Below are 17,503 nucleotides of genomic sequence, written 5' to 3'. Positions count from 1 at the left end.
TCGTGCTTGTTATAAGCCAATTCGACTAAATTAAGTAACTAATAAAATATTTTTAGACTTCCACATTATTGCTAGCTGGAGAAGAGAATAATGATATTCCATTGATTTTTACCAAATAACAATGCATGTTAGTTGATATTATCTAATTCAATTTTTCTCAAATAAAAGTTCGCAAACGTGCTTGGTAAGTTACAGTACAAAGAAGTTGGATGTGATCATTACTATTACTGTGTATTAGTGATGCTCCAGATATCCATATCCACAGATATCCGAGGGAAAATAAGGATCTGTATCCGTATCCGTTACTTTTTTGACAGATCATAAACAGATCTTTTCCATTCCAAAAATTCTTAAATGTTTGAATAAAAGACTCTTAAATTCATTTAAATTAGGTTTTGCTCCCTATTTAAATTATAAGGTATTATTTCCAAAGCCAATTTGTACTCCCCCGTCAAAAAAAGGAAGGGGTAATAAGTTTTAAAAGTGTATCTATGTGTCTATTTGTGGCATTGTAGCTTTTAAACAAGTGAACTGATTTTGATAGTTCTTTTTTTGTTCAAAAGGTGACTTGATCAAAGGTGTTCTTAGCTTTGCTTTGTGTTTGTAGAACTTTAATTACCGGAGATATTAATTAAAAACTGACTTAACCTTTTTCAGAATTATGGTAGTAAAAACTTACTTGTACGTTAAAAATATTGGCCCTAATTAAAAGAACGAAGTTTTCTGCGTTTGATATTTGTTTGGAAGATCCAAGTTATATACAGTAGGAGCTATAATCTTGTTAAGTAAATTTTAAATGCAATTCTTAGCAATTTCATAGTTGAAGATAAGGAGAAAAAGCTAAATGATTTAATATTTCTATCTGCAATCAGTTCATATTTGTTAACTATTTGTGTTCTGACTAGCAAAATTCTTATACATGCTTTTTTTTTTAATTTTAAATTTAATATTTGTTTTTGTTATTAATTTGTGATTTGTGTTATTCTTCATTTTGGTTTTTCTTGATACCCTTAAAAAATAGTGAGACTAAATTCTCTATTTACAGTTTGTAAAGGTGTTCCTGGCTCTGTTATTTCATTGTAGGGTAAGTTGGGTGAAATGGGTCAGTGCTGCATTTATGCTGAAATAAAATGCAAAAGATTATTTCTAGCCTGTCCAGAAGCAACTTTACACTCCTGCTTTTGTATCCTACATCTACCGAGCAGGCTATAAATAATTTTTCACATTCTAAGTATTAATGCAGCACTGATCCATTCCTTCCAACTCTCCCTCAATTTTAATGGAGATTTCTTTAAAGAGTAAATCATAGTCTTGATTATATTTTCGCCGTAAATGACATTTTTTGAAGAAACTGCTATTACCCTGATGGGGAAATACCTTCCTTAACAAATTTTACACTTGGGTAGTTGATTTGGGTAAAAAAAAATTGAGGTCCGTATTCGTATCTAGACACTAATGATCCATATCCGTATCCGCAGATCTACTTTTTTAACAACCCGGCACATCACTACTGTGTATATCAATTAGCCTGCAGCTATTGTGCAGTACAATAAGCACTTTTAGTTCCCTTAAAAATACATATACGCTATGTTTTCACATACTATTGGCTTAAATAGGCTTTATTTAAAAATACAATTCATGATACTGTTTCTTAGTGAAATTCAGAATAGATCCAATTGCAACGGATAATTTTAGGTACAGACTAATAATACACAATCGTCAAGATTCATTTGTTCGGCAAGAAATTTTTCTGAGTCTAAACTATTTTTCATAAAATTTGTCAAAATAGCTTACTTTTTCAATCTTTGTTCATTCTCTTGAAGTTCAATGTTTTCTTTACTTAATTCAAGGATTTTTTTCTCACGAGCATCTAAAACAGTTTGCAGTTCTTCCTGCTTCTGAGGGCGAAAAAGTCTGTTAGGATTTCAAGTTACTCAAACATTTACATCACATATTTCATTCAATATTGTTAAACCGCAATGAAGGAATGATTACACGCTATACTTACCTCTAACCAGGACTTTAGATTTCAACAATGAAATTTAGTGTATTTAATAAATGTCACCATCATTAACATTTATTGTCACATCCAATGTAACCAGTCTCTTTTTTGCTTCGTAATAAGAAATGTTTATAAAATAACAATACACTAATCCTTTTATAACGTAAAACCTGCTATAAGGTTGTACATCAACACTAATGTCTTTTTATGCTTATGACAAACTTTATGAAAAATAGGAAGCAAAGTCAAATTTAACATCACATAAGTCAAATTTCTGAGCAAAAATTTACTTGCAATGCAAAACTTAAATTTTTTAAAACATAAAACAGATTTGCAGCAAAAAGAAAAATCTGGGAAACACAGGTTTGCTAATCATATGAAAAATATGGAAAAAAAAAACCCACGCATTTTTGATTTACTTAATGAACACCATGAAATAGTGTCTCAACTGATGTATATATAATAAATAAATTTTGCTTTTAAGAAGAGTTGATGTATAATGTTAAAGATATTTTATTTTATAAGATCATACAGAAACATGCTGTATGTAGTTAAAATGTAAATATCTGTAAAACAAATACATTAAATTCTCTGAAAAGTTTAAAATATGATCAAATATTTAAGTGAAAATTCATAGTTATAAAATAATAAAATTGCTCCAAGTTCATCCTGCAGCTAATTCTCTTTTGTATTTGTGTATCAAAATTATTCATTACTCTTTTTTGTTCAAAAGTTTGATGCATACACTGTCACCTTCAAACTGCTGCTAAATATAAAAGCCAAATATTTTCAGCAACCAAATGACTCACATTTTTCCATAATTATGCAATAGCAATTCCTTCTTTTCACAAAGCTATAGTAATCTTGTTGCTGGTAAATTGATTCAATTTTTAAGCTGAAAATGCATTGTAAAAAAAAAAAGACTGACTAAATTGTTTGTTACCATCTGATACTGCCTTTAGCTATCATTATTTATAGTTACTTCTTTGAATTTTTGAAAGTTAATACCTACAGAATGAAACATTCTAACTAGATTTTATCTGTTTTTAGTTTTTCTTTTACTCCTTTTTTATTTTTGCTTTTTAATACATTAAGTAACAATAATATGTATCACTTTGCTGCCTTGTTCTTAATCTTTTAATTTAAATTTCCCTGATAGTCTGGAAAGTGCATTCATTATAGGCATAAGAATTATACAAATTATAAAATATGTAAATGAAAGTAACGTTAAAATAAATCTTAAGCTTTACAAAATAAATATATCAAATGTAGTTTGGAACAAACTTGCAATGAAAGTTTGCACACATATGTTTTAGAGACACACATTTTCTTTTCAGTGCAAGAGATTAGAGCTAGGAGAGAAAATAAAAAACATCTTGCTTATATTTACGGTCAAAATCTCTAGTGGATTCATTTTCTTGCACTGAAAAAGTGATTTCTTGAAATTCCGAAAATCTGCTCACAAAATCTATCACAAATGTGTGCACAAAAAACATTGAATTAGTATTTGTGTGCCATTGATCCACAAGCCATCTGTCTTAGTTGAGAATCATGTCAAAATTTCAACATATAAAGTTCCACAGTGTTAATAAACTATCTATTTTTTTGTACAGCTTTTTCTTCTTTTTTTCTCCCTTAGGCCCTAGGGGCCTCCCCCCCCCCCCACTTTAGGCCTTAAACAAGAATTGTTTTTTGAAATATATAAAGGCTTTTACATGGCGTAAAGGAAGGAAAATTACGCACCAAGAATTGGTGTTATCATTAGTTGATGCTTATCTTATTAATTGTATTTGTTTTATACAATCATTTTCTAAGTATTTGGCTCCAAATTTGTGACATTATGACAAATTGCCGTTTCGCATTTAATAAAGTGATGGGCCACACCCGGTGCATAGGTCATAGATTGAGCACCACTGGTTTAAAAAAAGGTTGATCTCAATAATAAAAAAAGCTAATAATTAATTAATTTCAAAAAAAAAAAAAAAAGAAAGAAAGCAAGGAAAAAAAGAATTAAAAACAATCATCCCTTTACATGAAATTTTCTTACTCATTTTAGAAGGTTGAAAGATCTGCACTTCAACCCAAACCAATGTCTGGCCATAAGTAGTCAGTGTCTGTGCAGAAAGTTAATCCTTCTATTCTGACAACTATCATTTAGTACTAGTTTATTAGACTTAATAAAAGTCTTACACTTAATTATTTAAATGCTCATGCATGATTTTGTCTATAAATGTTACACTTAGGTTGGGACAATTTCTGTGATGCAGGGACAACATTTTTTGACTGTTTACTCAACATCTGGTAAACGTGAAAATTTTTTATGTCCCCATCGAGTTCGGGTTAATGAGGGTTGACTGTTATTTTTTTGCACCAGGTTATTATATCATACATTAAGTCGTTAATAAGTTTAATCTTGAACAAAAAGATAATATACAATAAGTTCTTAGGTACTATATACACACACATGGCTATTGTATATAATAAAATAAAATTACTTGGAGGAGATGTTGAAAGTCATTGTCTCCCTGATAATCTTTTTCACATCCGGTTCTCCTTTCTACAAAATATATTCAACAATTTAAGTTCAAATTAAAAAATAATAATAAATTTAGGATTTGTTAATTCTAGAAAATTTCTCAATTAATGAGAAATCACTTTGTGTAGCAGCATTATTTTAATAGCAAGAGCATATTAATTTAATACATTTCAAACAATTTCTTTTTCATATGTAGCTATCAAAAGCATTTAATGTTCATAGAAAATTCATAAATTCAAAAAGAAAAAAGATTTTTTTTCAGCAGTATTTTTTCTTTCAGAGCTTCTGGAAGTAAAACCATACCAGCAACAGAGCAAAAGGTCCTGATTACAGAAGATAAAACACTGCATTAATAGGAAAAAGTAGATCACAATTTTGAATTTTTCCAGAAGCACAATTGACTTTCTTAACCCCTAAATGTCTGTAGCTCAGATGTGCTGTAGAAGCACAGGATGATCTGAAGAATAATAATTTTAAAGTATGTCAAACATACCAAAGAGTTGACATTTTGTTTGATTTGAGGTTATTTGGAATCGTGTTATCACTGATCAAGTGAGAAAACAAATCTCTAGAGAAGTCCACTTTTTTTGCCGAATAAGCACTGATTTTAAATTTTGTTCATGCCATATTAGTTGGATGTTTATTCATTAGAACTACACAAAAGAGAGAAAATTAATTTCATAATTATTTTATACTTTCTTTTATAAGACTTTTGAAATTGCCTGAAAATGTAATAAAGAATAAAGGTACAGATTTTAATTAAGTGTGGAACTAATGTCATATACCCCACCCTTGGCGACTTTTTCCTGTTGGCGCCAAGAAAGCGTCGCAAAGAAAATGATGTATGACAATATATGTCATACATCGTTCTTAGAGATGCCTTTTTTAGCGTCAACAGGAAAAATTCAGATTAAAAAACATGATTAAAGCACTTCAGAACACAATATATATATATAAAAACAACATAAAATCACAACAAAAAAACATCGCAAATATACGCTTCAAAAATACCAGAAACTAGAAAGTTTTTGTACAGAAAGAACAATTACTAGAAAATATTTAAAATGCTTAAATTAACAAATTACTATAACAGTTCACCAATGAAATATATACCAATAGAAATAAAAGCTATTTTCTAACATGCATTTCATGGATCAAAAACTTTTCTCATACTCTGCTAAAAAAGAGCAAAGCGATTCAAATTGCGAAGTTTAAAGCGGAAAACATCCCCAAAATCAATAACTATTTCAGCCAAAAAAAATGCTTAGTTACTTAAATTTTGATGTATGAAAAGTAGAAATGACTCAACAGAACATCCCAAACATAAACAATAAAAAAATAACATACATTAATTTGCTATCCAGACATGCTTTCAAAATACCTATAATATTTTACATTAAATAATACCTTCATATTTTTATAAAATGCTGGAGTCAACTTATTTTCAGAAATTCAGTACCTAAAGGAGGCACGTTTATAGAATATGTCTAAATAATTCGTGGCATCAATAAGAATTAACTTTTAGAATAAAATAACCATACCATTTTTGCCAAATTAATTTATATACAATAAAAATAAAGTTAAAAACTACAAGAAACCCTCAAGATTTTGTAAAAACAAAGAATTTCGGAAGTGAGTTTTTTTTTTAATTCCCTAAAAAAAAACTTATCTTTTTATGGTATAAACCTCATACTCAGTCTGAAACAAAATAACATATGACAATGGCACCTTACAGATACACACCAAGTTGGAGTTTACTTTTAATTAACGTTCAAGTTTGAAGAAAATGGCATTTTCTAATATTATTCATCAAAACATAACTACTGAATTTAAACTAACACAAAATAAGCTTACCTGTAAGGTCTATTGCACGAAAAAACAAGAATCTCTCCTGCGTGAAACCGATAGTAACAAGTAAAAAAGTTTGAACAGATCTAAGATTGCCTTCGGGTTGACAAACACAGGTTAGTTTTGCCAGGGATGCCATGCTTAACAAATTATCGCATCATTGGCGAGAAAAATATTTCAATTTTCTGCAAAAAATCTGATGTCGCCAAAGGGGGGGGGGGGGGGTTATATCACATCTGTGCTAAGATGCATTCTGCTGTTGTCTACAAAATACATTTTACAGTTTTCCAAAGTGAGAACAGGGTTTATTAGAACAGAGGGTTTGAACAAAATTTTAAATTAATCAAATTTCTATAGTCAGTCTTGAGGATGATTTAAATCAATTTAATTAAAACCGTATCCATCCTGCTTTCAATTAAAATGGTTGAATCAGGAAAAATCAATTATATCTAAAATAAAGTTTGGATTAAGAGAATAATTGATGTTTTAAAAAGATTACATTAATTGTATTGAATATTCAAAAATGCTAAAAATGATTATATAAAAAAAAAAAAATAAATAAATAAATTGTGAAATACTTTTGTTTTATATGTTTGAGTCATGCTAGCTGGTTCATGGACATGACTACATCAGGGAGAAAAACCTCCAAAAAATCATCTACTACAAGCTAATTTTTTAAAGATTAAAAACTTTTTACAAACAAATAATTCTCCTAAAGAAATTTAATTCTTTATTTACTTTTCATAGCTAAAAATATTTTATTAAATTTAAAGTTTATTACCTTTAGTTTGATAACTTGAGGAGCTGCACTCACCTTCGAAGCTGACCTCCTCCAACTCATTAACAACTGGCATTAGACTGTCTTTACTACTATCAGAAGTTGGACTTTCAGATCGTCTAAATCTAAGTGGACGTGGAAGCCATATGTGTTTCAAAGGTGATGAATTACGATCACCATTTTCCCCATTTGGTGGGGATAAAATTTCAATGTCAGAAGAAGTTGCAGTCTCGTTTTCATCTCCAGATGTATTCTGCTCCGATTCATGTTTAGTTACATCAGATTTTTCAGACGCAGTTGTTGATACAGGAGACTGTCCTCGGTGGGAATTATCATTTTCATCACCAGAACATTTGACAAATGAGCTAGATGACGTTGCATTTGACCCAGTACTACTAGAAGATTTGACATCATATTCTTTAACCTCTGCAGTATCTGTATCATCATCATCTTTGCTACTGTTACTGCTACCATCACTATGATGGGAATTTTGTTCTTCATTTGAAGAGTTTTGAGACTCATCAATGAAATGACTAGATTTTGGATTTTGCACCCAAGCACAACTCTTATCAAAAGAACTCGCACTCCTATTGTGAAATGCAGAGTCAGAAGGCATTATAGGTAATGAATGATCTATTTTTGACTTAGAATTATTTACCATATCAGGATTCATATTTTCATCAGTAATACGTACATCAGGTTTCACATTATCCATAGAGCCCCATTCCCAATTAATTACACTTTCTGACAGGTTAACAGGCATATCTTGAATTTTAGTAGTGGAATTATTGATGTCAAACATAGAAGATTCAGACTCTGAAGCCATGCCTTCAACGGAAGGAGAATTAGCAAAAGAATAAATGGAATCTTCAGTTATATTACATGAAACATCATTTTCACTCTCTATTACATCATATTCGACTTCATATTTTCTAGGTATCTCAGGAAGTATGTCTGGTAAATTTATATCAAGGTATTCACTATCTTCCAAACTTTTGGTTTCTTTAAAATTAAGTTCAGCTTTAGGAACAATAATTTCAACACAGATATTAGAATTTAAATTTGTCTCATTAGAAAGGAATGCATTATCACAGTTAGAGCTGTCCTCCACTAAATTTTTGTCAGCACTAATAGGTATCTTATCTGAAACACTGGACATCGAACTACGTGAAACAGTATTTGGAGACAATGTTAATGGCTCTATTTCATTAGATGGTTGTTCGGTAACAATAAGTGTTTCTGGGGCTAAATTTGATTCTTTTTCAAGAGTTTCTTCTTCACCTAAATTTTGAAGTTGAAGTTCTTTTTGCTCGCAAAGAATTTCATTTTCTTTCAGTTTGCAAACAGAAACATCTACATAGTCCTGGTTTGATTTTAGAAAATTTTCATCTGGAAAAACATTAGCTCTATGGGGTTGTGACAATACACAATCATCTTTTCGGTCATTGTCAAGAATATTAGTCTCTTTATTAGACATTGCATTTGGATCATGTTTTGATGAGCTTTCAGTTTTCATCTCAAAGAAAGACCCCCATGTGTCAGTCCAAAACCCAGATGCTTGTGCATCAGAAACAATTTGCTGTGTCTTAGGATCTGATGCCACATTTCTTGTAACAGGAGGCTGTAATAGTGGTTTTGATGCAGAAGCTGTATCACTTAAGCCGAAAGCTTCAAAAAAAATTTCTGCATCTGAAAATATAAAAATAAAATAAATAAATAAAAGCGTGCAATAACAACAGGATATCCAATAGGAACTTTTATAAAATACATACATAACATATATATAACTAAAAGCAACATGTTATACTTTATATATAAAAGGAAATTAAAAAAAATGTAAATAGATGCAAAAAAAAATTTCCTACTTTTTAAACAACATAATACAGTCAGATCCCGATTTAGGTGAAGGATGCATTCCAAGACTCCTCGTGTAATTTTAAATTTCGTGTTGTGGAAAAGGGTATGTATTCGAATTTTTGAATAAACATATCCAACTATTTTAGACACTTGTAATCACCCCTCAACTGTTTTAACCCATTTCTTAAATGTATATTACTGTTTTTTTTACATAAAGAACTGAATTGTTACTGTATTTCAGAAAAAAAACTTACTATTCAACATAAAATAATTTTACGATGCACAAAATCAGTGGGGGAGAGAGAGGCAAAAAGTGAAACAGTACGGCATGTGTAGTATGTAGTAATAATAAAATACAGCATTATAATAGTACTGTATACTGTGCAGTAGATACAGAAATTATATTTGACATGCTTTTTAGTTGTTCAAGCATATGGAAAATCTTTACCTTTTCTTTAATTGTCCGAAACTTTCTCTTTCTCTTTCCATTTTTACAAACTTTCGATAAATAGCGTGCTTAGGTGAAATTATATTTCATCAACTTCATATTTAGTATTAAAAAAATTAATGAAAGATGAGGAGTTGTTATTTGTTCACATTAAATATTGCTTTGTTAGTTAGACTAGTACGGTGTGAAGAACTTCGGCTTTCAGTGATGCTAAAGGGAAAGTCCACTCACGAAACCAATATTCAGCAGCCCATCACGAAGGCAATAACTAAGCCCTACGTTTCCTTTCCAAGCATTTTTGTACTGCAGGCGAGGAATTCGCGTTAACTTTGAAATTCGATACTTGTGAAAAACCCGCGTTATAGACATTTCATGTAAGTGGAATCCGGTTGTAGTGGGAGTCGACTGTACTTAAATATAAATACATAACATAACTTGCATTGGAAACCATTTATCTTTTATGTTAATGAGCCATGTAGGAATATTCAGAACAAAGATCTCAAAACTTAACTAGTCATAAAATGGAGCTTCTTTATCACAGTGTAGTTTTATAAATGTACATAGTCTTGGTGATTTTAAAACGACTCTGTTTCTAAGGGCGGATCCAACTTCTGGTTATGGTGGACATATCCCCTAGGAGGGGGGGGGGGGGGGGCGGAGTCATAAGTGTCACTTTTTAGACAGAAATAGAGAGTTTTGGGAAAATTTTTTGAACTACAATTCCCATATACACTTTTATTGGCTATCTTTAGTTGCACAACAGTTTTGCATGAAGATGCTTTGGATTTACGCCTGGTTTTTATCATAACCAACTGTATAAGCTTGTCTTCAGTTTTTTCCCGTAGCAGAAGAAATTTTATAATAATAAAGATTTAAGGGAAATTCTGAAGCAAAGATGCAGAACAATTATATCTTGTGAAGGAATAAAATTTCTCAATAAAGCAAAAATTTCCAATAGTAAAGATTAAAATCTAAATTAACAGCATACAAAGCCACTGAGAGCAAAGGCATAGTTAGTTTGGTTGCCGGTCCCTTTCCCCAATAAAACTACAAACCCAAATTTATACTACTCCAATTATGAACCAGGGCCCCTAGCTTCCAACTAGGCTGACATGGTATCTCATTGACCCTGGCAGCATAGACAGTCTATTAAATTACTTTATTAATTTATTAAAAAATTTTAAACAAAATTAATGAAAAAAAAAGTTATCATTATTCATTTGGATTGGCATTTTTTTTTATATCACCTAAATAATTTAATTCACTTTTAAAATTTATACAAGTACAAATGTGGCGACCAGTAACAGGTTCTTGGCCCAGATAGGCTAGTCCTAGTCAATTTATTAATCCCCAATGAAGATCAATGGCCCTCTTAAAGCTCACTACCACCTTTTCCGGTAAGCTGTTCCACATGCCCACAACCCTACTAAAGTAGTAGTTTTCCCTAATTTCCAGGTTAGCCTGAGATTTGAATAGCTTAAAACAATGACCCCTAGTCCTGTTTTTAGTGCAAAAATTTAATAAATTAATATCATTCATTTTGATAAATTTAAACAACTGAATCATGTCCCCTCTGACTCTCCTTTGCTCCAGGCTATACATATTAAGCCTATTAAGTCGGGTAAGCCTATTAAGTCGGGTATCATAACCTAAATCTGAAAGTCCCTTTACTAGTCTAGTTACACTTCTTTGAAACCTTTCCAATGCACAAATATCTTTCCTCAGATAAGGCGACCAAAACTACACAGCATACTCCAAATGGGGGAATTTAGAACAGTAACATCGGTTATGATTGAGTAGCGTTAAAAGCAGGGCTGTGGAGTCGGACTGATTTTGGGGTAAAGGAGTTGGAGTGGGAGTCATTAGAAAACATGCTGACTCCGACTCCGGGCTTCTTTTTTTCTTTCCTTTTCATTGACTCTCCATGCATTTTTTAAAAACTGACTACCAATTGGTTCGATTACATGTATAAAAAGATACTAATGAGAAAATAACTGCCATTATGGCAATCAGCTACCTTGAGTGCTTACCGAACTTTCTGTAGCCGTCCCCTAGTTTGCTTGCTTTTTAACTTAACTAATAGCAACTGTCAGCAAACGGTTTTGTTGCCTAACATTTTCAAGTAATCACTTTCAAATAAAAATAGAAATATAGTGTTTTATTCGGTCTCAGTTATATATATATATATAATAGTAAAAGAAACCTAACAAATTAGTAAATCGAAGTCCGTAGCTAAGGTTGAAACGTTTAAGGGCGATCGGCAAATTCAAAGAAGTTCTGGCGCGAAAGCACGAATCAAAAAGATTCGATGAAATAACCTAATGTTTTTTCTTTATTAAGACTATTTCTATAAGCTTGGTTCGCATTAAAAAGTATGGAACAAACAAGAAGTTCCGTCTAGAACTATACGAGCCTACTTTCCCGTATACCCATACTACTTTCTAGTACCTGATCAATATTCTCAAAAATAGCTAAAACCGCAAATTGTTTCAAACATATTTTTGCTAATTTCTAGGAATAAAGTATTCCTCAAACATCTAAAAAAATTAAAAAAAAAAAAAAAGCAGCACCTTTTAAACAAAGCAGCTAATACACTTTTTTCCCTTAAAAAAAATTCTTTTCAAAATCTTTCAAAACGAAAAAATAATAATTAAAATTAATAAGCTTATTAAAATAAATACATCATATCAACAAAAAAAAATCGTTTTTTTTCCCCCGTTTCCAAAAATAATTTTTTAAATGAATTAATGCACTTACCAAAATAAATAAAAACAATAAAATGTCAACTTAAAGACATACTTTTCATTGTCAAAAAAAAAATTCGTCTGCGCATATCGTTATGTAGAAACATAAATGACTTTGAGTTTATTCGCCGAAAACTGAATACCTAAATTAAAACTTTAGCGTGAAAATAAAAACAAATCATATCAACAATAATTATTTCACAGTGAAAACCATAGCTGCGGAGTCGGAGTCAACCTCATTTCGGGATAAAGGAGTCGGAGACGAATATCCAAGAATCGGAGCCAGCCATTTGTCCTTCGCGTATAAATTTTTGCCAAAGCTACGAAGTCCGAGTCGAAGTCGGGGAGTCGGAGTCTGATTAATTGTCAGGCACAGGAGTCGGAGTCGGAGTCAGGTGCCTCTAAATTCTTAGAGTCAGAGTCTGGAGTTTGGCGTCAATAGCTATTTCCAACAAAATTTGTTTGAAATAAATCCACCTTCAAGTACGGAATCTACATTGACTTTCAGTTTCCCCGTAGGCGCTAATGTTAAGTTTTTTTGAACTGTTCAAAATTGAACAAAAAATAGTTCAAATCAAAAAGTGAAATATGGGACTGAGGTGTCCTCGCCAAGATCTTTCAAACAAAAAAAAGTTAGTTTGAATCAGACTATTCATTCAAAAGTTATTAGGGGGGGACGGACGGACAGACAGACCGACCGACATTTTTTCCCATCTCAATACCCTACTTTCCAATTTTTAATTTTTCAGTATTTAACTATTTTATTTATTTTTGATTTTTTTTTTTTGTTTTTCGCGACATTTTTAAGATGCATTAAGCCTTTTTTCATGCTTTTTTCTTCTTTTTCTGACTTTTACTGGGAAAGTAAGCTAAAAAGGTGTAGATGATTTCTTGATTACAACACACAATAACTGCAGTTAATCATAAAATCTTCATATTAAGGTTAGTTCTAAAGCAGCCAATAAAATTTAAATTAAAAATTTAGCGAAGAAAAAATATAGGTATAGTAAAGCAATTCGTACAAATTTGTATGCCGCTGCATTTTGTGTAAAATTAGCTCCTGACGTATATGTGCTCTATTTTCGTTGAAATTTTATTGATGAAATATATTTTAAAATATATTTGCGAACATTTTCAGAATTAAAGTATTTATATTTTTTATCAACTCTGAAATTAACTTTGGATGTCATTTACCAGATGGGTGTCACTCGGGGCAAACCACCCCCTCTCAAGAACTTGGATTTAGAAAAAAAGCTTTTTTTCTCTCAAGTTACAGCTTTCAAAAATTGAAAGCACACGATTTGATCAACATCTATTTGTTAATCATTAAAGGGGGACAAGTTACAAATAATCCTTTTCAAATGTTTTAAAAGGGATTTTTAAGTCATCTCACTATTTAACTCGTAACTATTGGAAAATTTGATTTTTAAATTGAATTTCTAACGTTGTATGCGTCTTGGGTTTACAATAAAAAACAAAATGCAAAATTTTCATGAAAAGGAATTAATCTTTCAATCTCTGTTTAGAGGTTTTCCCCCTTCCCCTAAAGGGAGAGAGGGAGTTGAGAAAATACAATTAAAAAAAATAATAAAAAAAAAATACGGAGTCGGGCGTTTCAAAATCCAGGAGTCGGAGTCGGTGTCGGCCATTTTCCTTCCGACTCCGCAGCCCTGGTTAAAAGGAAATGTAAGCAAAATTAAACTAAATTTTTAGGGATGTGGAAATCAAAGAACTGTTGTTTTAAATTTAGTCAATCAAAAATAAAGCAAACTAATTTAATTTTTAATATTAATGAATTATTGATATGTAACATGCTGGTTTACAAACATTATTACTATTTAAAATTAGATGTTTCTTTTTTCCTTCATTTTTGCTTGTAACAATTGAAAGTACAATACTTTACTTACAGAATAACTTAAAACTAAGAGCCTTTGTAAAAATATTATAGGGTCATTTTACAGTACTTTTGACATTCATGTCGAGTACATAACATTACCTTTTTCTGCCATAACTTTTTAATTTACTGTTTGATGTGAAAATTAATTTAATTTGAGTTGGTGTGTTGGTAGGAAAAGCTCAAAATAAAATAATATGATAATCAAACAGTAAATTAAAAAGTTATGGCAAAAAAAGGTCACGTTACCGACTCTACATAAATGTGAAAAATACCGTGAAATGACCCTATAAGCATTGTTTTTTGTTTATTTTTCCAGCATATGTATTCAAAGATGAAATTTAAAAATGTAAAATTTCTGCAATATAGAAAAGATTTTTACCTTTAGGTTGTTTAACATCATGCTTTTTTGACTTGGTATTTTCATCTTGTATGTCCAATGCTTTATCAATAGTCTTTTGAGCAGTGGTTAGAGCAGACTTCGCAAAACTTGCTATTCCAGCAGTGTCAAACCAGCTCATTTCAAATCATATAAAATTGATAGGAACCTATATTAGAAATTTTTAGATTAAATTCAAACAACATACTTTCTTATGCACATTTGAAATCTATTATTAGAGAAACAGAGTTTTTGAATATCAGATAGTAGAGGTTCTATATAGTTTTAAATAACATGCAGGTTTGCAACAAATCTTCTTAGGTGGCTAAGAGGGGGGGGGGGGGCAATTTTTTTTCATTCGATCAATGCAACCTTTGAAAATATTTTAAGTTGGGACAGGTATACTGTTATGCACATTCGTCAGGGTAAATGAATATAAGGTCTAAGACAGAGATCACGAGCCTGTATGCACCTACAAATTCAAGCCCCCAATTCAAAATATTTGAGACTTCAACTTAAGAAAAAAAATTCAGAAATTCACAGTTTGGGAACAGAGAGTGAGCAGGTTTTAGGATTTAGAAGATTTTGGGGGTATGAGAAATAGCAATCATTTTCAGAGTTTATTAAAGCAGAGCAGTAATGCAAACAATATATATATAAAAAAATTGTTTAGTTCTTACTATAAATATACAATGCAAAAGTATTAAGTGTTTTTCAAAAAAGTGCTTGATATGTAGCTTCTAATGCTAAAATAAAGAGATGTATGTTTTTTTTGGCACTCTACTGACTACTGTAAGAAAGTTTATCTTAAAATAAATGTATATATGTGATGTAATCAAAGCAACCAATATATATTTATTTTAAGTAATTATACAACTTGATCGAATTAGATTTGCTATCAAAATAATCCAGATCTTCTGGAGCTCCTGTCCCAAAGGAATTGCCCCTCCCCCCCCAGACTTAGCCCCATATGATTATATTTACACTGCACATACATATACAGATTTGATGCATTGCATTACATAGATCAAAGGACGTAGCCAAGGGGGGGGGGGGGGTCCATGTGGTCCGGACCCCCCCTTCCCGAAAGACCCCTGCCCTTTTTCTCAGTTGTTGCATCTCGCATCAACAAAATTTTTCCGAAAGAGAATGTTTTGATAAAACCCAGCATTTTCCCCTTAAATATTCCCATTAATGGGTAATTTTCTCAGCGCTTGAGTCAATTCAGAACACGAGAACCTCGTGCAACAACTGCAAGTTCCCAACTTTCATCTGCCTTTTGCTGTGTCGCCTACTTTGTCCGAAACCAGGAAATGTCCGAACCGTCTTTCAAACCAGCTGGGTCATGTGACCTTGAAATTCAGCCCCTCTCCTTTGGTCCATCAGATTGCCATCAGCAAAGTAAAAACAAGAATTTATTGCCCCAGTCTCAATGTATCTCAGTCTCATTGGCGTGGTTTTCTTTATTTCTTTCTCCTTTCTTTTTGGATTTTCATGGATTTCGTAGACGCATGTTGCACGAAAAACAGCCAGAGTGAGGTGCGTTCCTGGTGAATCAGTAATTGAATTCCGATTCTTTTCTGTTTTAACACGCAATTTTTATCTACGTCATACTTATAGGAAACATATCTTGAACAAAATTATATGCAAAAGAAAATTAAGTTTACCCGAACTAGGTAAGTTGCAGTGCTCCCTTTTAAAGTTTTCTTTAAAATACTAGTAATTTTACGTTTTAAAGTGTTTTTCCATTTAAAAACTAATTTTAGATTCTAAGCCAGCAGCGAAAAAAGAAATTCTACACATTTCATGTGCTTGAGGATGAAAAAAAAATAATTATTGATTTTTTTTCTTTCATTTTAACTCTTTATATTTTTGGCATGATTCATTTCAGATTCATTTTATATTTTGATAAAAATTTTATTTGAACTTTTGATTATTTTTAAAATTTCTCTCCTTTCTGAGTAACAAATTACGTAGATTTTTTTACTGATGTTTTCCCCCCAATATTTAAGCATGATCATAGAACATATTAAATGCCCAAAAAGAATTAGTGTTTGAAGGTAAAATAAATAAAATAAATGAATTAATAAAACTTGAAGTTGATGTAATAAACTTTTTGCGGAATTAAAATTTTATAGAAAAACAAAATTGAAAATTACTTGAATATTTTACTGTGATTAGTACAGTAAAACCTGTAAAGTTGACCACCTTTGTAAGTTGACCACCTGTCTATGTTGACCGCTTTTGTCAGGAACGGAATTAGTCCTATCATATATAATGAAGGAAAACCTCTGTAACTTGACCACCTCTCTATCGTGACCACCTATCTATCTTGACCACAAATAAACACCAAATTTGGTTTCGAGTATTGTAAAAAACCCTTTGTAAGTTGACCACTTGGTTTATTTTTTAAAATTTTATTTAGCAAATTATTTTTTTTTAATTATTTTTTTATAGCTTCCCAAGAATATTTTTGGTACCAGACCAGCATTTTACCAACTAAATGAAACAGCAGCATAACTAAACCTCCTCTTGAGTTTGAGTAGATCATCATGGGGTTTTAAATTTATATGAGAAAAAAATAAAGCGAAATATTTGTAATTTTTGATTATCTATGAATTTTTAGGAACTATTAATATCAAATGAGTAACTTTTCATAAACAATAAGACTTTTTTTTGATCAGTTTACTGAAATTTTAAATTTGCATGACACATTATATGTCATTCTGGGAAAATAATCCCAAAAAATATTTGAATAACATTTTAAGTTATTGTTTAAATTATTGTATCAAATCAAAGCAATGCTAAACAATGAAAGTGAGTTGAACAGAAAGAATAAGTGTCAATTAGCCAAAAAATGAATACATGGTGCAAGAAATGACAAAAAAAAAAAAAAAAAAAAAAAAAAAATCATCATTACCCCCTTTATAAGTTGACCACCTGTCTAAGTTGACCACCAAAGTACTGCACCGCAAGTGGTCAACTTACACAGGTTTCACTGTATATGAAATTACAAG

At 31.1% G+C, this 17,503-nt stretch overlaps 1 protein-coding gene across 1 annotated transcript in view; it reads right to left on the bottom strand.

Moving 5' to 3' along the window:
* LOC129216430 (TATA element modulatory factor-like) overlaps positions 1–14,628 on the bottom strand; it is a 66,735-nt gene extending 52,107 nt beyond the window's left edge. Inside the window, exons 1-4 of the mRNA XM_054850645.1 lie at positions 14,490–14,628; positions 7,201–8,832; positions 4,498–4,559; positions 1,795–1,898 (exon numbers count right to left, since the gene is read on the bottom strand). Of these exons, the coding sequence (XP_054706620.1) occupies positions 1,795–1,898; positions 4,498–4,559; positions 7,201–8,832; positions 14,490–14,628 (1,937 nt within the window). The remainder of the gene's footprint in view (positions 1–1,794; positions 1,899–4,497; positions 4,560–7,200; positions 8,833–14,489) is intronic.
* Between the last annotated feature and the right edge of the window lie 2,875 nt (positions 14,629–17,503).

This window comes from Uloborus diversus, chromosome 2 (assembly GCF_026930045.1).
Source record: "Uloborus diversus isolate 005 chromosome 2, Udiv.v.3.1, whole genome shotgun sequence".
Classification (NCBI taxonomy): domain Eukaryota; kingdom Metazoa; phylum Arthropoda; class Arachnida; order Araneae; family Uloboridae; genus Uloborus; species Uloborus diversus.
This window is presented reverse-complemented; position numbering and strand designations above follow the sequence as displayed.